The sequence below is a fragment of the Bubalus kerabau genome, chromosome 5 (genome assembly GCF_029407905.1).
Source record: "Bubalus kerabau isolate K-KA32 ecotype Philippines breed swamp buffalo chromosome 5, PCC_UOA_SB_1v2, whole genome shotgun sequence".
Lineage (NCBI taxonomy): Eukaryota > Metazoa > Chordata > Mammalia > Artiodactyla > Bovidae > Bubalus > Bubalus kerabau.
The window spans coordinates 104,024,067-104,043,008 of NC_073628.1; the positions used below are offsets into that span (position 1 = coordinate 104,024,067).

Here is an 18,942-nt window from a genome sequence, read left to right on the forward strand (position 1 = left end):
TCACTATTTTATCATTTCTTCAGTCTTTTCCTTTAATATTTTATCATTTTTTCTTTCCTTGCATCTGGCTAGTTAAGTGATGAATATCTTAATTATAGAAATACTTGTGTGGAGACAGTAGAGCGTGTGGAGGCACTTACCCTCTTTCATCTCAACCCATCAGGGATCAGTCCATCTGAGTATGTGCCTGTTACACTCTTGGCTAAAGTTTAAAAATACTGAAATGGAGGTTCTTACAGCAAGACTTAATTTCTTTTAGAATTTTAGAAATTAGAAAATCTTTTTCTTAAGGTTGTGAGATCCTGAGAAGAAAAACTAAGGTTTTAATCACACTTTCTGTAAAGCTTGAATTCATCTCTAAGTGATCATGGTTCTTATTTCTGATGATTCAGGGTTTTGTTCTTAATTGTTATCATATCTTAAAAAGAAATAGGCGCTTACAGACAAATGACTTTACTGTCATCTGTCACTGTCATTTTTTATTTCCCATTTTTTCCCTCAGTGTTTACTTTGCGACTAGCAATCAGTTGCCCCTCTCATTTTCCAGTAAAACTTAGCAGATGCTGTTGGTCTCTCTAGGAGATAGCCTTGTTTAAGGAAGTGAAGTCTCTCCAGGTCATCCCATCGTACCTGGTCCAGCCACTGAAAGCCAGCTCCTCAACTCACCTGGCCATGAGCCAGATGGCACTGCTAGCGCGACTGCTGCGGGACCTGGGCACAGAGGGTGCGGGCTTCACCGTGGACAGTGTGATGCGGGTGAGCGCCTTGGGGTGGCCGCCACAGCCAGGCCCAAGCTGGTGGCTGCAGCACGTGGGTGTCTGGGGAGTGCTAGCTGCAGATCAGTGGGGGGTGGGGTGGAGAGGCATGATTTCAGAACGTCCCTGCTTCCTCTGACACATGTGGGTGCTGGAGCCTGCAGCACCTTCTGCTTCGCCTGGTGAACACAGAACAGGAAGGGGACCCCAGATTTAAGAGTGGGCAGGAATGCCGGGGTGACTCAGTGATGGACCCACCCCCCAGGGCAGGAGGACCTCGTGGGAGGTGACAGATGGGAGGGAGCACAGATGAGTGGGCTGGGGAGGTGGGAGGTCACCATCCCAGGTAGGGGGTGGCGGGTTCCTTGCGGTCAGAACATCTCAAGGTTCTTATGGGGTTTGAGGATGACAAGGTTCAGGGTAAAACCTGGCTGTGCCGGTGGAGACAGGAAGTGAAGAAGCCCAGCCAGTGAGAGACCGATGCCTGAAAGGCCATTATATATGGGAACGTTGGTATGTTGTGATAGGTTCGTGTGATCCTAAAGCACTTAGGATGGATGGATCAGATCCTTTATCTACTTCAAGGTCACACACAGATCCTGAAAAAGAAACATTGAATAAGAAATAAAGTGTCAGAATGATAAGCACAGTGAGCCATTTATGTACATGTGTGCTCAGTCATGTCCCACTCTTTGTGACCCTGTGGACTATAGCCCACTGGGCTCCTCTGTCCATGGGGACTCTCCAGGTAAGAATATAGGAGCAAGTTACCATTTCCTCCTCCAAAGGATCTTCCCAACCCAGAGATCAAAGCTGCATCTCTTGTGTCATGTGTTGGCAGATAGATTCTTTACCACTGAGCTACCTGGGAAGCTCATTTATGATGTCAAACAAAAGCCTGTGTACACACACATGGCACATAGGCTGTGCAGCTAATGAGAATGTCTGGGGGTTGCATGTCCTCCAGCTTCAGGGACTGATGCCTCGGGAGGGAGAGGGGCAGGTGGAAGGGGCAGGGAGCTGGAGAGACTACCAAGGGGGCTTGTGCAGTGGTCCTGTTTCTTAGAAACAGCTGAAACAGACACGCCTTGTAATGCTTAGTTTACAGGAGGATATAACTTTAAAACTGCCATTTATTACGTGAAGTAGGAAAGAGCAAAACGATAATTGCATACACAAGTTCCAGTATAAAATAAGGGAGGGAAACTCTGCATCTTAGTAGCTGGAATTCTGTGAGCAGTGTCGTCTTTATTTTTAAAGTGTTTATATCGCCTCTATGTTTGGGCTTTCTTGGTGGCTCAGATGGTAAAGAATCTGTCTGCAATGTGGGAGACCTGGGTCCAATCCCTGGGTTGGGAAGATCCCCTGGAGAAGGAAATGGCTACATGGCTACTCACTCCACTATTCTTGCCTGGAGAATCCCATGCACAGAGGAACCTGGTGGGCTACAGTCCATAGGGTCGCAAAGAGTCGTACGTGACTGAGCGACTTAACACTCTACTTCTTCTACGCCAGAAAAACTAAACGTGGCTGTTTTACAACTTGAGTCACAAGAGCGCGTCCCGGCCCTCTTCTCAGTTTTCAGTGCAGGCCCTGGAGCACAGGGTGCGAGAGGTGCGTGAGGCGGCCGTGGGGATGATCCTGGACCTGTACGCGCAGCACCGGGCTCTCGTCCTAGAGTACCTCCCGCCCGACGACAACACCACCCGCAGGAACGTCCTCTACAAAACGATCTTTGAGGGGTTTGCCAAAATAGATGGCAGACCCACAGATGCCGAGATGAGGGTGAGTTAACTTCCCAAAGTTATGATTTGATCCCATGTTTAAGAAGTAATCTGGTGCCAGAGTAAACTGACGCATGTTTCAAGGAGCTGCATGGACACGGGAGACACTGGTCCTGGTTCCTCCACTGTGTCTGTGAACAGGGGTGATGGTGGCCTCATGTGAGGACATCCTCAGGTTTATCCATAGGAGACATTTAGCACATGTTCACCAGCTAGGCTCCAGTATAAAGTAAAGCATTTTATATTTAATTAAAAATAAAACAGTAAAAACAGTAAACATTTATTAGCTGAACCTGGTGGATCTTTCTCTTAATCATAGGTATATTATTCAAATGTCTTAGCGAGGATTGTAATGTATAAGAGACATATGTGCTATAGCTTATCACTCAGTTCCGAAGGCTACCCTAAAAATTGCTTCTAATGGAAAATCTTTCCATACCAGGCACAGAAAAGAGCCACTGCTGAAGAAGCGGAAAAACGAAAGAAAGAAGAAATCAGAGCTCTGCAAGGGCAGTTGGCGGCCCTAAAGGAGATGCAGGCCGAAGTCCAGGTCAGCAGGAGTCTCTGTCTCTCCCCCTCCTGCTTTCAGTTGAAATCCTGTGAGCAGTTATTTCCTTACATAGATGAACAGAGAGCTTGGTCTGCTTTTCGTGGGATTCTATAAACAGACATCTTTATTCTTTGCTGTTTCTTCAGTGAGTTCAGGGGGAAATAAAAGGAATCCCCTGCTGAATCATCTGCTCTTCATTCCTGTCGGGGGTGAAGCGCACTGCTGGCCTGGCTGTGTTTAGAGCAGACAGGACACTTGGGCCTGCAGGAGCTTGGGGGAGGGGGTGGGGGTAGGGACAGGCGAGGACAGATCCCCCACCCACAGGTCCTCACCTCCTTCAGAGGCTAAGGAGGAAAATAAGCTTGACTCGAATGTCTGCCTTCCTTATGCAGGAAGCAGAAGGTTTCAGGCAGACGTTCCCATCAGGAAGCCCTAGTCCCCATGCACAAGGAATCAGACGGCATTTGGTCCCATAGAAGCGTGTCCCTTCTGAAGGGCCTGCCTCTGTGATTTACACGCATGTCATCATGCGCTCGCTTCGGCAGCACATACACACGCGTGTCATCACCCTGGCTTTCATGGTTACGTCCTTCAGGTGACAGTAAGAGAGCAAGGGCATGGGCATCTGAGCTGGTTACACAGCTGAGGACTCCCCAGTTGTGTCCACAGCGGGTCTCCTGGGAAGTGCTCTGACCGCCACTTTGTAAAAAAGGATAATAAGCGGCTAAGAATGGTGAAAAGGAAAGGAAGCATGGCAGAATGCGTGTCGAAGTGCCTGTGACGGAGGGCGACAGTGACGCTGGTGCATCAGAATCCATGAAAAGAGCAGGAACACGGCCGCCTGGCGGGAACAGGGAGGAGGCCCATGCCCATGAGGGACCTTCCTGGACAGTCAGCAGCCCCTGAGGCCTCCTGGAGCAGGCCAGGCTGCTGCTGCTTTTTCCCAGCACGATGATACAGATGAAGAAACCGTGCAGAGAGCTAAGTGCTCACACGAGGTCAGGAGCTGGAGGTGGCCGAGCTCCGCCCCTTCCATCTTGCCACCGTGGCCCCTGTCACAGTGCCTGTGGGGGCTTGCTGAGGTCACAGGCTGTGTCCCTGTGGTCACGGCACGAGGGTGCCCATCCCCCGCCTCCCCCGGAGCACCTTCACTGGCTCCTCTGTGTCCTTCAGTGTTTGCTGAGCACTCGCAGTGCACCCACCCTTCCTGGGCTCCAGAGGTGCCCCAGGACCACACTGCATGGGCCCCTGTCCTTGTCCTGAGATGACTGCTAATGGCGTCTCACAGGAGAAGGACACTTTTTTTTCGTTTTTATTATTGTAAAATATATATAAAATTTACCATTTTTAAGGTTACAGTTCTGTGCCTTTAAGCATATTCACCTCATTGTGTAACCACCACCACCACCAGCTGTCTCCAAAACTTTTGAGAATGGCAGAATATTTTTAAATTGCCTGATTGCTCATGAGCTTTAGGGAAAAGATATAAATTACTAATCAGTTTTCTAATCTGTTCAAAGCATAGATTAAGGTAAAATTTAAAACTAAAATTTCACTTTTGGCATAATTTCTCTCCCTGCAAAATGTACTAACCCACCATTACCTAGAACCCATCTATAGGTTTACCATTTCTAGATACGTGTATAAATCATGTGAACCCCATTTGCAAGTTCAATATCAATCTATTAAGTCTGTCCCTAGCCCAAAATAGTGTTTTTATGTGGTTTTTGAGTTCAGAAATGAAGTTTGAGAGAAGTTCCTTACTGTCATGTAAACTGTGATTTTCTACTATCACAATAGACAGTGTCTATAACAGTGCACTTAAGGCCATGGATAGCGGACCAGCTCATCCCTGTTATCCAGCGAAACTGCAAGCCCTCGTGAGACACCCTTCCCCTGGGCCAGGGCAGCCCAGGCTGGCGGGTCTAGCAGCTCAGGTCGAGCAGACTGGCCAGTGCGAGAGGAAAGCCTAGAGTGGGAGGAGCTCCTGGAGGCTGACGCAGAAGCCACCAGGACTTTTGAGCAGAAGTGAATCCCTTACTAGGGCATGATGGGTCCCTCTGGCCCCTGTGCTTGAGGTGGTGACAAGGGCAGGCATCCAGGTGTGTGAAAGCAGAGCCTGCAGGCTGGCTGATGGGCTGGGGCCAGGCCACATGGGGAGAGGAGGGAGGCGTGACGTGTCCGAGTTTCCTGACTGTGCTGGGCTCCACGCCAGAGGCTGCGAGGGCACGGGCATGGGGGGGGACAGGGCGGGGGGCGGGAGCAGGAGTTTGGTCTGGGTAAGTCACGTTCACGTGACATCAGAGACCTGAGTACGTTCTGAGCAGCAGAGAGGCCAGCTGACAGGACAGACATCCAGGTCATGAGCACAGAGGTGGGTGTCCAGCCTGGAACTGGACAAGGGCACCCTCAGGATCTGTACAGACAGACGGGGTGGACTGAGTCCCAGAGGAGTCGGGGGCACCCTGGGAGCCCAACTAAGAAGGGCCTAAAGGAGTGGGCTGGGGAGCCACGTGCCACTGGGAGCCCACAGAATGTCCCACGGGGGACACCAGTGGTGAGCAGGTGACCCAGAGGAGAGTTAAGTGGCCTTGACAAAGACTGGTTTCCATGGAGACAGGGCAGGAGCCCCGAGGGAGGGCCCGTAGGGGAGCAGGACAAAGGAGATGGTGTAAGGTCAAGTGTGGGCGACTCTTTCAGACAAATGTGTTGTTTGCGGATGGAAATTCTGCCTCAGACTCTGAGATCACACTTGAGGATCACACTAAATCCTGGATAGACTCTCATAGGCACTGCAGCCGCCTGACCTGAGCCTTCTGTCTTTGTGTTTTAGGAAAAAAAGAGTGAAGCTATGAAGGCCAAGAACCAGGGTACGTAGAATGTACATCATGAAAACTCTGCATTGAAACCATCTCTGTATATTCAGCAAACATCTTCATCCCAGACGCTGCAGAGCCAAGTGTAAAGCATTGCCTGTTACTAACTTGTACTTTTAAACTGTATTTCATATCCGGCTGGTTACTAAAACTTTGAAAGTAGTTTTCTACAAAAAGTTACTTAAATCACTTTCTAATTTCTTTAGACACTCAAGAAAGGAAAGTGGCCCCACCAAACGCTCCAGAAATTCCAGATAACCACTATTTAGACAAGTGAGTAGAGCCACCTCTAACCCACTGTGGGGTGATTAGAGGGACCAACCATGAAAACACTGTGAGTTTTCAATATTCTCCCGGCTCATTAGGGTTCCGCGAACTGATCAGCTCTTTTCAGTGACTTCAGAAGCTCAGAAAAGGCCTCCAAACCAGGCAGCATCAGCTCTGAGTCAGGATAACCTTCCCTCTCTTCCCCGACAGAAGTGAGCAGCCTATTTGTCAAAAAGCCTGTCACAGACTCAAAAAATTTTTTTGATGTTTTATGGAAGTACCATTGATTACAATGTATGAATTGTGTTGTATAGCACAGTGACTCAGTTATACATGTATGCACATCGTTTTTCAAATTCTGTTCTATTATGGTTTATCACAGGGTGTTGAATATAGTCAGGCTCATTTTACAGGAGCAAAATGCTTTTTCCTGTCCAGTGGCCGAGACAAATCTACAAGGAATTTAAGAGAAAGGTCTGGGTCTACTCAGGGCTTCCCTGGTGGTACAGTGATGAAGAGCTTGCCTGCAATGCAGGAGACTCAGGTTCATCCCCGGGGTCAGGAAGATCCCCTGGAATAGGAAGTGGTAAGCCACTCAAGTATTCTTGCCTGGAGAATCGAGGAGCCTGGCAGGCTACAGTCCATGGGGTTGCAGAGTCAAACGCTACAGAGTGCGTGCGTGTGCGCACGCGCACGCGCGCACGCACACACACACACACACACACACAGAGTCTACTCTTTTTTGTGACTTAAAATATCCTTTCTACTTGATGACACTGACAGAATTCAGAGGGATCCTAAGCTAGTTTATCTCAGACGCCCACATGGTGAAGCCTTTTTTTACATCTGTAATAGGGAGCCATCCGGCCCTCCCTGAGGACCCTCTGGTGAGGTGTGGCCCTGCCTCCAGGTCCAGCTGCAGCCTACTCGGGACCGTGACCATGGCTACTGGCTGCGGTCTGGAGGTCACGAAGCTCCTGCGAGCCTGGGGAGTGGGGATGGCCAACGTAAACCTGGGCCTCACTTCTGACCTTTCTGTCTCGTTTCAGTTTGTGTATTTTTTGTGGGGAGAGGAGCGAGTCCTTCACAGAAGAAGGCCTGGACCTCCATTACTGGAAGCACTGCCTCATGCTGACGAGATGCGAACACTGCAGACAGGTCAGGCACAGAGCCTTAGTGTTTTCAGAGGAAAGCTGTGGGGAAAATCATTGAATGTAAATCACTCTGTTTAGTTGGGATTGATTTTTCTTAGTTTTTAAAGTGTAACGCATGTGTAAGTGTATACAAGCCGTAGGTGTTTCAGCTCCTGAATTAGCACAAAGTAGATACCTCAGAGTAATCACCACCAGGACACATACCCCACAGACCCCTCCACTCCTCACTGTCCTCATTCCTGCTTCTTACTTGTTGAGTTTTATAGAAGTGGAATCCTGTGCTGCATTTGGGGTTTGTTTATGGCATTCCATTGTCTGAATGTAGTTTATCCATCCTTTCTCCTGCGTGTGGTGGGGTTGAGACTGAGGAAGAGTGTTGCTGCAGCCTCTCTTGTGTACATCTTCTGTGCGTGTGGATGCACCTTTCTGGGTGCATACCTCGTGGGCCCTCATGGGGTCACGGAGTGGGCCCACGTCCAGTGAGCCCTCCCTGCAGAGCCGTGCCACCCACCGTGTGCCCCATTTCGCTTTCCTGATGAAACTGAGGGGGAGCCGCGTCCCTTGTTGGCCTGCTGCTCCCCTCTTTGCAAAGCATTTCCGGTGTCTCGCCGGCTCTTGAATTGGCTGTCTCATCATCACTGATGTGTAGTCATCCCTGACATACTTGGATGTGCGGTGCCCGCTGTGTCCAGCGTTTTTGTTGACACGCAGGAGCTTTTTGTTTTAATGTTGTCCTCCCTGTTGGTCCCTTTCAGGGCTAACACTTTTCACATCCTGTTCAGGCAGGCTTCCCCCACCCCCATCGTTCATCTCCTGTGATGGAGCCGGCCCTGCTCAGACAGAGGAGGAGAAGCAGGAGAGAACCCCTCCCCTATCTGTCCTCAAGGCTTTCCAGCTTGCAGAGGGGAGCGCGGAAGACAGATCCCACTCTGAGAGCCCCTCTCTCCTGAGCAGTACGCCAGTCTGTGGGGTGAAGCTCTCAGGTGCATATCAGCTGCTCCTGGCAAAGGTGTCCCAGTGGCGAAAGGATTTCTTCCTGTGTTTCCAGCATATTCTTAGAAACGGCCGGGAGCCAGGATGGAACCCCAGGCCTCACGTAGAGCCCTTGAGCTCTTCAGGTTCAGGTTAGGGTTAGGGTTGTGGGGTGAACCCTCACATCCCCTCCCCGCCCCAGCCATGGCCTCTAGATGCTCCTGGTGTCACGTGACAAGCACAGGGGCAGGGAAGGGGTCTTCAGCAAAGTATCCTAAATGACCACAGAGGTAACAGGCAGGCCTCTGCCTCAGGAAGCAGCGTTTTTGCAGGGGCCGGGACAGCACACCACCTTGCGCTTAGCCACGTGGCGTGTCCTCTTTCTGCAGGTGGTGGAGATTTCCAGCCTGACGGAGCACCTGCTGACCGAGTGTGACCAGAAGGACGGCTTTGGGAGGTGTTACCGCTGCAGCGAGGCTGTTTCAAAGGAGGAGCTGCCCAGACACGTCAAAACCAGAGACTGTAACCGTGAGTGCCCTCGGACCTCAAGACCCCAAACTGTGTCATCCCCGGGGGCCCAGCTGCAGGGCTGGGGGTCAGGTCCCACGTCTGCCAGTGCCACTGGTGCCCTATCGACGACCCACAGGAGTAACCAGAAATCCTTGTCTCATTCAAATTCATTCAGCCGCCAAATCAGAGAAGTTGGCAAGCCGGTGTCCTCTGTGCCATGAGAACTTCAGCCCCGGAGAAGAGGTGAGGGGTGATGGGGAGGGGGCTGACATGGCGAGGGACTGGTGTGGGGGAGGGGACTGGTGTGGGGAAGGGCTGGTGTGGGACTGGGACTGGGGGAGGGGCTGAAGTGGGGGTGGCAACCAGGCACCTCAAGTGTTGGTATCGAGGCTGCTACAGCGCAGAGACAGGGTGTCGGGAAGAGGTGGTTCTGGAGCTCTGTCTCCAGGTTTCTATGCCGCGCCCCCCACCCCAGAACATCTGAGCTCTCAGGGAGGCGGTTCTGCCCTCCTGGCCATGGGTCTGGCTGTGTGTGGGAGGTAGTTGAAGGCTTAGTCCTTCCCTTTCCATTGTCAGCTAGTTTTCAGAATAACTAGCTGTGTGCCCAGCATCTTCTGGCGGTAGCTTATTTGTTTGTCTGGATCTTAGCATCATTGTGAACCCACGGCTTTAGGCTATGGGATATGTTCAGCTGTGTGGGCATCACAGTGCTTCGCGGTGTGTGGATGAGCCAGCCTCTGGCCAGTGGGGCCTCTGCAGATGAGCGCCTGGCAGTATGAGTGGGCCCTGGCGACGCAGAGCCTCCTGGCTCCGACCAAGCCTTCCCTTCCTGGTTCCCTTCACTGGAAATGACCTTCCGTGACCCCCTCGGGTGTTCTGTGCTTGCGGGCCAGTACCGTTCTGAGCCTCTCTGCAGACAGAGCCAGGAAAACGTCGAGATAAATCTATGAAAGTTCACACTGACATTGCTGATTCAGAGTCTGAGCTGCAGGGGTTGCTTTAACCCCATGGATCTCAGGACAGAGTCTCTTTGCATCCTCCCGAGAATTAGTTCCCAAAGCCCCCAGAGATGCCCATCCAACCGTCACACAGTGGGCACTTCTTGGCCCCAGGGTCCCCAGTCGTCGTGGGCAGGGTGACGCTGCTGGCCACCCCAGCTCCTCTTGTCCCTCTCTTCCCCCTGGAGACGTGGGCTCCAGCATCTGCCTCAGGGCACTGGAGTCACTCCACTTGCTGTACCCCGGCTGGTAACAATTCAGCCTCATTGTCTCAGTTTATGTTCAGGTCCTGGCAGTTTTCAAAATCAAGCTCTGCAATTATATAAGGTACTTAGATGGTTCTGAAATCTGTAAAATGAGGCCAATTCAGAGAAGACCAGGCAGAAGCTGCCAGCCTACCCCTGCTCCCTATCCCTCCTCTTACAGAACAAGGGTTTTTTAATGGCTTATCTTAATTTTTTCCTTACATGTAGGCAGCTCTCAAATGTGTGCACTTTTCGTCTGTGCCTGTTCAGCTAGAGGTGAGGTGGCTCTGGGCTTAGTTGTCGCCACCTTGCGCTGCCACTCTTAGGCGACCAGCCCCCTCCTTGTGGAGACCAGCCGGCCCCCTGCTCTGAGCAGTGCTGGCATCTGCAGTGACCTCCGCCCCTCTTGCCCCCGCCACCACTCCAACCCCGGCCTGGAGGGGACGGCACCTGCCCCAGGCCACGTGGTGAGGCAGCGGCAGCTATGCTCCTTTTCCCTCTGTTTCCTCTATATTTTCTTAACCAGTCTCCACCCGCCAAGAAGCTTGAACACCCGTTATTCTGTCACAGTTTCTGCGGGTCAGAAGTCCAGGCACGGCCTGGCTGGGTCCTCTGCTCGAGGTCTCAAAGCGCTGCACTTACAGTGTCGGCCAGGCCACACTATCATCTGTGGGCCCGACTGGGGGAGGAGTTTCCTGGCCCATTCCAGGCGCTGGCAGCACCCTTTTCTTACTGGTTGTAGGACCGAGGTCCCTGCTTCCTTGTGGCAGGGCCTCCTTCAGCTCCTCCCCCCTGCATCATCGCACATGTGTGACAGCGGCCTCAGCACGTGGTGCTCAGCCGTGCAAGAGTCAGGAGGCATGTGACGTGCGGGCCAGTATCTTAGAAGCTCACAAGTCACGGGTGCTCTGGGATCATCGTGCTCAGGGGCTCAGGGCAGGACACACCCAGAGCTCAGGAACCCCCTGAGACTGCCATGTGTAGTAACTGCCTCTGGTTTGGTCATCTTGGTGGCCCCTCTGGTGGCCTGGTTGCCACACTGCGTGCCTCTCACTTCAGGCGTGGAAGGCTCACCTCATGGGCCCCGCCGGCTGCACCATGAACCTGCGCCGGACGCATGTGCTTCACAGGACGCCCGTGCTGCCACCGGGTAAGTGCCCGCGCGGTCTTGGCCCCGCCCCTGGGTCCCTGGCAGGCAGGGTCGTCATGTTGCAGCACAGGCTCTGGCTAAAGGCCCTCTTGTGACCCTGCTTCCCCCAGACTCTGTGGTGGTGCTCAGGGAGTTGACAACCCAAACTGCGGGTGTTCACAGGCACACTCAAGTCTTGGTGTCCCTCCAGACCACCCACACCAGTGTCCAGAAACAGGAACTGCAGTAGCAGACCACAGATGGCGCCACGACCTGATTCCTAAATCAGTTTTGGCTACTTTATGTCAGATTTAGAATGCCTTACAGAAAAGTTAGTATTTTTCATCAGAAAGTTATTCTTGACCTGAAAGAGTATTGGATACTGGACTTTTATTTTCGGGGCACGTGATCAATGAGAACCTGAGGAGCCATGCTCAGTGCAGATGGGCTGGCTGTACCACTGATGCGAGGTGCCTCCCACGCCCCAGACCATGAGTGAGGACTACTATGCTGGGGAGCCGCCTCAGCCTGGAAGTGGGGCCCTGGCCACGTAGCTTCTGGTTTCTCATCTGGGAGCCGAGGCTTTGAAGTTGAAAACGAGGTGTATGGCTTGATCCTTCCAAGTGTGCGCCAGGCTCCTCTGGCTCTTCCTCCTCTTCTGCCATCACAGGTGTGTCCTCGTGGGTGGCCCTGCCACCTGCGGGCTGGGTGACCGCCATGCACGGTGCTGACCCCCTGGTAGGTGCGTCCAGGCCCCTCGTACTCCGCTCCTCCCAGTGTCTGTGACACCTGCCACTCACACCGTCACTGGGCTCTGCACCCTGGCTCACACGTGTCCCCGCGCTCTGTGTGTCTGCATATCCACTGCAGGTAAAGGCCCAGCCGCCACCAGGGCAGGGACCTCAGGATCCAAGGTGGGAAGCAAGATCCCCACCCCGAAGAGGGGCCTGAGTAAAGGCTCCAGCAGGACGTACACAAAGCGGTGACAGGATGCAGCGCCCACCTCCAGAGGGGCCGCACAGCTCCCATGACATGGCTGTGTCTCCTCGGAGCATCCCTAGACGTGCTGACCCCCGCTTCGCCCCTGCTGCCCCAAGCTCCTGGCCGTGCCCGTCCCGAGTGCGGCCCTGTCTCCCATGGCTCCGCTATCGGGTCTCTGCCCTCCCGGCCCGGGGTCACAGAGGGAGATGGTTCTGCAGAAAGAGCAGCACCAGGCAGGCGCATGCAGAGCAACCTCTCCACAGACGCTGGGAGTGATTTCCATGAAGTCCTCACTCCCTCTAAACCTCTTGCACATGGGTCTCTCTCAGCCTGGGGGACGGTTCGCAGGGCTCACGGGGCCAGGATGGGACAAGGTGGGCTGGTGCCTGCGAGTCCACCCGGTGCTCCTCCTCCCTGGCTGTGACTCCTCCCCTCAAGGTCAGGGAGCCATCAGCCTGCAGAGCCTGCACGTCCACAGCAGCATCAAGTAAGGTCAAGGTGAAGTAAGGTTGCTGCCCAGCCCCCTCAGTTCTCACCTGCAGGTGCTCTGAGCGCAGCCCACTTGACACCACCACCCCCATGCTGGCCCCCAGCCCAAGAGGATCGGAGGTTAATACTGATGGCTGCACAGCAGGCCCTTCCTCAGGGGGCTTCAAGTTCTTTACATGCATGAAGCCCTGAAGATATATGAGACATTCCCTGATGCTCCTGCACTCGTGTGAGCAGGTGTCAGTCAGAAAGGCCTTTCCTTAAGCCCCTGGGGCAGATGGAGTGACCCCCACCCTGTGTAACTTTCAGAGGAGCCTCTGCCCAGCCCATCACACTGACCCACTGGGATCTGAGGAAACTGGAACTGTATATTCTTTTCTCCAACACGTTATACCGTACTTTAATAAAAGCCAAGCAAAATGATGAAACCAAACCTCTCCTCACCAGCCCCCAACCAACCCAACCCCTGCAGCCTGTGGAAGTGGCTTGCCTGGCTCCAGAGCCAGGTAGCTGTAGGGAAAAGCCAGAGTTTGTCCAAAACGTGCTTGGAAAGGCCATCTTCATGTCCAGGCCTGTGGTCCCCAGGTGCCCAGCCCACTAGAGACCCAAAGAAGGTAGCCCTGCCCTTCCTGCCCGGCCGTGTGCCCAGGGGTACACCTTCCTCCTGAGTGTGTGACAGGTAGGCTTCCAGGATGCCCACTAGAAACTCACGGAATTGATGAAATTTGTACTGCACAGTTATTGTAAGAAATTTTAATTCCAAACCATGAAAACTAACAAAATACGTAATAATATTTAAAAAAAAAAAAAAAAAAAACTATTAGCTATTTGAGCAAGGTACTCCAAGTTAGTGACAGTGAACCTGTACTAGTCAGTCTGTAGTGAACTGATAACTTTCTCATGTGGTTGACTCAAAATCCTGAGCCAGAGTAAGACTGACAAAGAGAATTACCTTCAAAAATATACGCTATTAAAAAATTTTAAAGTATGGAGGGAGAAATAATGTAAAACTTTACTCGATAGAGCAGAGTACGGATGCCAAGGTAATTATAAAATGATTCTTCCTGATTCAAAAAGGTGTTGCCACGACCTTCTAACCCATTGCTGAAGTATACATAAAATACTCCTTTAAATAGAACAAGAAAAGTTAACCAAGAAATTATCCTTTTCTCGCCAATCAAAACTTTTAAGAAACATACATATAATGTTTTCTGTATATTGTAATGTAAAGAAGATGTTTATAAAAATACTTAATTTTTAGTGATTGACAAAATTAATTGCATTTAAAACAGGTCGATCTTGCTGATTACAGAAGAATCATGTGTTTATGTTCAAATGATTCCTGGCAGTGATCAGTGGCCATTTAAAAGGTTTACAGAGTTATATGCTATTAAGGAACCAAGAATAAAGGATAAAAAAGTAAAAAGGAACTGTAAGCTGCCTTGGCCATTCATAAATATCTAAACTTGGCACAGTAATTAATAACTGAAATTTCATTCATGAATATGTTGTGGCTATTTAACAATATTTATTATTTTCATATTTCAGAGTATTCTAATTTAAAAGAATTATCTATAAATTTGGCATTAGAATACAAATGTAAATACTTTTAATGAAAATTTGCAACTTTTTAATGTTTTGACATAGTTTTCTATTTGTCTTTATTTCAGCAAAATTATAAAACATCTAAGTAATATATTTTTGTTGTTGTTTCAGGGCTCAGGGTTGAATTCACCCTGAGCATGTGAATATAATAAAAAGATTACTAAATGTTCTGTCCCTTTGAAGACTATACTTGAAAAGCTTATGGTTAAGTTACATCTTCTGTAAACATGCAGGCGTGATGCAGCCCTGAGATGCCACTGAGTCACTGAGGTTTGCTGGGCAAGGGGCAGGGGGCACTAAGTTGCCAGGAGGGAGTCTAGTTCCTAAAATAAGTTATTTGTGGGTTTACTGGTAAAGAAGCTAAAAGAGTTTAAGCTGCACATAAGTTAGAAATAGTGACCAATTTTATCCTGTGGGATAAAGAGAACATTTTATATACACCCCAGTTGTGCTCCCATCAGAGGTTCATACCTCTTAATCTCTACCTGTGTTTTTTTATTCCTTTTGAAAGGGGATTTTTACCAGCCAACAAGGTTATTTTGCTTTTCAAGTAAGTAAAACGGTATTTTCTCTGCTGTAGACTGGTTTTAAGCTTTTACTAGTTTTGATTTTAAGACTGTTTCCATTTTGAAGTTACAGTTTTTTCCATATATATACACACGCACACAGGCGCGCACATACACACACACACACACACACACACATAAGGGCTTCCCCTTATATGTAGAAGGGGAGGCCTTCCACAAGCGGCTCAGCAGGTAAAAAATCCACCTGCATTGCAGGAGACTTAGGTTCAATTTCTGGGTCAGGAATATCCCCTGGAGGAGGGCATGGCAACCCACTCCAGTATTCTTGCCTGGAGAATCCCTGTGGACAGAGGAGCCTGGCGGGCTACAGTTCATAGGGTCACAAAGAGTTGGACATGGTTGCACATATACATAAACTTGAAATTTAGGGGCATTACAGTTTAAGCAGTAAAAATCGGTTCTCTTACCTGCATAGGCAGAGTGTGTGAACGAGCCTGTGCACGGGAAGGAGGGGGAAGCTGGTGTGAACTCTGGGAGAGTATGGTTCCACCTGCTCTCAGTTAGGTGTTCATCTGTGCCATTGCTCATCTGCTCTTAAAAACTAGATCAGGGGTTTCCCTTGGTGGCTCAGTGGTAGAGAATCCGCCCGCCATATGGGAGACACAGGTTTGATCCCTGATCAGGGAAAAGCCCACATACTGCAGAGCAACTAAGCCCCTGCGCCACAATTGAGCCTGTGCTCCAGAGCCCAGGAGCCGCAACTATTGAGACCTTATGCAGCAACATTCGGAGCCCTCGCGCCCTAAAGCCCATTCTTCCCGACAAGAGAAGCCACTGCAATGAGAAGCCTACACACTGCAACTAGAGAAGAGCTTGCACACCAACAACGACGCAGCACAGCCGAAAACAAATAAATTAAAAAAAACTAGATCAGCACTAAAAACAAAAGCCTGCGAAACAACGTGCGCCCCGAGTCCTGGGAGTCCCGGGAGCCCTGGGGCCTGCACCCAGCCCTCCACCACTGGGGGCAGGGAAGCCCTGGGTGGGGTTGCGCCTCCTGGATCTGGGGTCAGGGCTTAAGGCAGCAACCCCCTGAGCTGCTGCATTGAGAGGTCCTGTGCCCCCACGTGGGTGTTCCGGAACGCTCTGAAGACCTGTGGGGCAGCTGTTCTCACCTCCACTGTAGCCAGGGAGACTGGCTCAGTGCCCAAACCCTGCACCTCTGTGCACCCTGGAACGGGGGTGTGGGCACAGGTTCCAGGTAGTGGAGTCCAGATTTGCTTGTCTCTGCCTCGGTCCCCACCTGGAATGGAGCTGAGAGGAAGGTGCTAACAAGGCCCCTACCTACCCCCTTGCACATAGCAGATCCACCCAGGCAGCCTCCACTCCTTCAGCTCAGGTGGGGAAGGTGCTGAGCCCACGGCAGGGATGGGGGAGACGGAAGGCGTGGGGCCATCCACCTGCCCGAATGGCCTTGAAATCGCTCCAGGCTTTCTTCTGGCCCAAGGTACCTGGGGATGCTTCCCGGGGCGGGGAGCAAGCCCCCCACCCCCCCAGCTTCAGGAGGGACACCACAGCCCCCACCCCACCCCCACCCAAGCGTGAACGCTCACGTGCAGGGGCAGTGTGCAGGCCCCTCCCCATCAAGAGGCATCCCACAGGTGCAAGTGGAGAGCGGAGTCAGATTCTGAAAGGGGTGGTCTTGCGAGCAGGCAGCTTGGGTCTGGCTCATCCCCATGGCCCCCTTTCACGGCCCTTATCCTGAAGGTTGAGGGCTCCCCAGGAGTGGCCCACAGCCACCTCCGCACCCGTCATCTGGCCGTGCCTTCACTATTAGTGCCTCTTGGTGTCCGGAGACCAGTCCTGGAAATGCAGGGGAGCGGCATCCCGTCTGACACTGTGGGGTGACTGTTGGCACCACTGTGAGGGTTCTGAATTGAGATCTTCCTTCCCCTGGAGGGTAAGGAGACAACGCTTGGGAGTGCTGTTCACCAAATTCGGGAATCCTAAGGCTGGGCCAGAGGCAGGAGGGCAAGTGAGGCCGGCACCCAGGGCCTCCAGCCCCCAGCCTCAACCAGGGCAGGGACATGGGCGGGGACCAGGGTATGGACAGTGATGGAACCAGGACTCAGGCAGGGAAGGGGATGGAGAGGGGTCTGCTGGACTGGCTGCCCCCACAGGCCGACCCAGCACCTGGGCCAGGCTGGGGAAGGTGCAGCCATAGCACTGGGGTCTGCTCGCACCATACCCAGGATCCACCTCTGCTGTCTTCATGGACTCACCACAGAGGCGTGGATCCCTTCATGATGGAAGCCTGAGTCTTGTGCGTTTAAGCTGTGCACATGGAACCGCCCTGCGATCTGTCACTCGCGCCACTGTGTGCAGCTCGGCGCATGTTCACATGCTGTGCACATGGAACCGCCCCGTGATCTGTCACTCGTGAAGCCATGTATAGCTCAGCGCATGTTCACACGCTGTGCACATGGAACCGCCCTGCGATCTGTCACTCGTGCCTCCGTGTGCAGCTCAGCGCATGTCCACATGGCCTTCTGCTTTCAGCTTGTCTCACAATGCACTATCCTCTCTCCTGGTGGTGGTGGGTGGTGGTGTCCAGTGTCAGCTTCTACACAACTGTTACTACCCACATTGCCTATCAAGACGGCATGTGTTAGCACAAGCTGTCGCACAGCCACCCAGAAACCTACTCCAGGAAACGAAGCAGGCTAGAGGACATGCAGGTCCCAGGAACTGAAAGCCACTGATACTAAGTATGTGTGTACAATCTTCCAAGAAATCACTGAGGAAACCGAAAGCTCTTCTGGGTGTGGCTACAGTGCACGTGGAGGGAAGTGCAAGGGTGGACAAGATCTTAGGGGCCTCCCCTCACCTCTCCTGACCTTGGGACAGTCACTGCCTGTCCTTCACAGATGGAACTGGTCACAATAGTGACCAAGAAAAACGTGTCTTTCCTGTGTGGGGTCACAGAGTGACAAGGGTGAAATCAGCGCAGCACAAAGGCTCTGCTGGAAATAAACATGGTATATTCACAACAGACTTCCCAGGTGGCGCCATGGTAAAGAATGTGCCTGCCAGTGAAGGAGATGCCAATCCCTGTGTCCTGAAGATCCCCTGGAGGAGGAAATGACAACCCACTCCAGTATTCTAGCCTGGAAAATCCCCTTGGACAGAGGAGGCTGGCGGGTTACAGTCCATGGGGTTCAGAGTCAGACACAACTGAGCGGCACACACACACACACACACACACACTCATTCAAATGTACTGAAACACCAGAAAGCAGACAATGCCCAAGTGCCACCCACACACAGATGACTCCCGCATACCTAGGCCTGGCCCTGCACCATATACAGGAAGCGCGAAAAAAGCAGCAAAACTACAGTGTCAGGGTACAGGGGGGCGTTGTAGAGACTGGTGATCATTGTTTTCTTGAGCTTCATGATGGCTACACGGATGTGTTGTGCCTGGACTAAATCCACTTACGCTGTGTGCACACTTTTCTGGAAGTCCATCACCCTTCAATACAATGTTCAGAAATTTCAAAACAAAATAAAACTGGCAATTCTGCTGGGGTGAGGGGTTAACAAAAACAAGAACAGAGAATAGTACAGTTGACCTCAGCACTATTCCTCTCACCCCCTCCTCCAAACACTTCCGGCCCGTGGGTCCTAACACAGGCAAACTGTCTGCTCCCATGTAGCCTCACAAACTTGTCTGCCCAACAGAAATGCCTGTGGAGCGTGTAAATCCCCACACCCGAGCTGCAGCCCAGACTGCTAGGCCAGCATCTCCGGACAAGGGGGCTGGGGCCTCATTCATTTCTAATTTCCTGGTGACTCCAATACACAAACCACTAACCTATAAAGAAAAAAAAGTGCACAAGGTGCTTGTTTAAAACTGAAAAGAACACTTATTCGACGCTTGCGACAAGGGAAAGTCATCTCAACTCTGATTACAGGACTGCTGGGGCTTTATAGGGCTTCCCGGGTGGCGCAGTGGTAAAGAACCCACCTGCCAATGCAGGAGAAGTTGGAGACGCAGGTTCGATCCTTGGGTCGGGAAGATCCCCTGGAAGAGGAAATGG

At 51.7% G+C, this 18,942-nt stretch overlaps 1 protein-coding gene across 8 annotated transcripts in view; it reads left to right on the forward strand.

The window, feature by feature from the left end:
* CEP104 (centrosomal protein 104) overlaps nucleotides 1–14,481 on the forward strand; it is a 40,369-nt gene extending 25,888 nt beyond the window's left edge. For 7 of the 8 annotated variants that reach the window (XM_055582456.1, XM_055582461.1, XM_055582459.1 and 4 more), the window contains 11 exons: nucleotides 580–756; nucleotides 2,334–2,540; nucleotides 2,982–3,089; nucleotides 5,923–5,959; nucleotides 6,172–6,238; nucleotides 7,282–7,390; nucleotides 8,748–8,886; nucleotides 9,044–9,111; nucleotides 11,171–11,261; nucleotides 11,911–11,978; nucleotides 12,111–14,481. In XM_055582456.1, the coding sequence (XP_055438431.1) occupies nucleotides 580–756; nucleotides 2,334–2,540; nucleotides 2,982–3,089; nucleotides 5,923–5,959; nucleotides 6,172–6,238; nucleotides 7,282–7,390; nucleotides 8,748–8,886; nucleotides 9,044–9,111; nucleotides 11,171–11,261; nucleotides 11,911–11,978; nucleotides 12,111–12,191 (1,152 nt within the window). In that variant the 3' untranslated portion in view covers nucleotides 12,192–14,481. The remainder of the gene's footprint in view (nucleotides 1–579; nucleotides 757–2,333; nucleotides 2,541–2,981; nucleotides 3,090–5,922; nucleotides 5,960–6,171; nucleotides 6,239–7,281; nucleotides 7,391–8,747; nucleotides 8,887–9,043; nucleotides 9,112–11,170; nucleotides 11,262–11,910; nucleotides 11,979–12,110) is intronic. The other variant, XM_055582460.1, reaches the window with a different exon arrangement.
* Nucleotides 14,482–18,942: the final 4,461 nt, after the last annotated feature.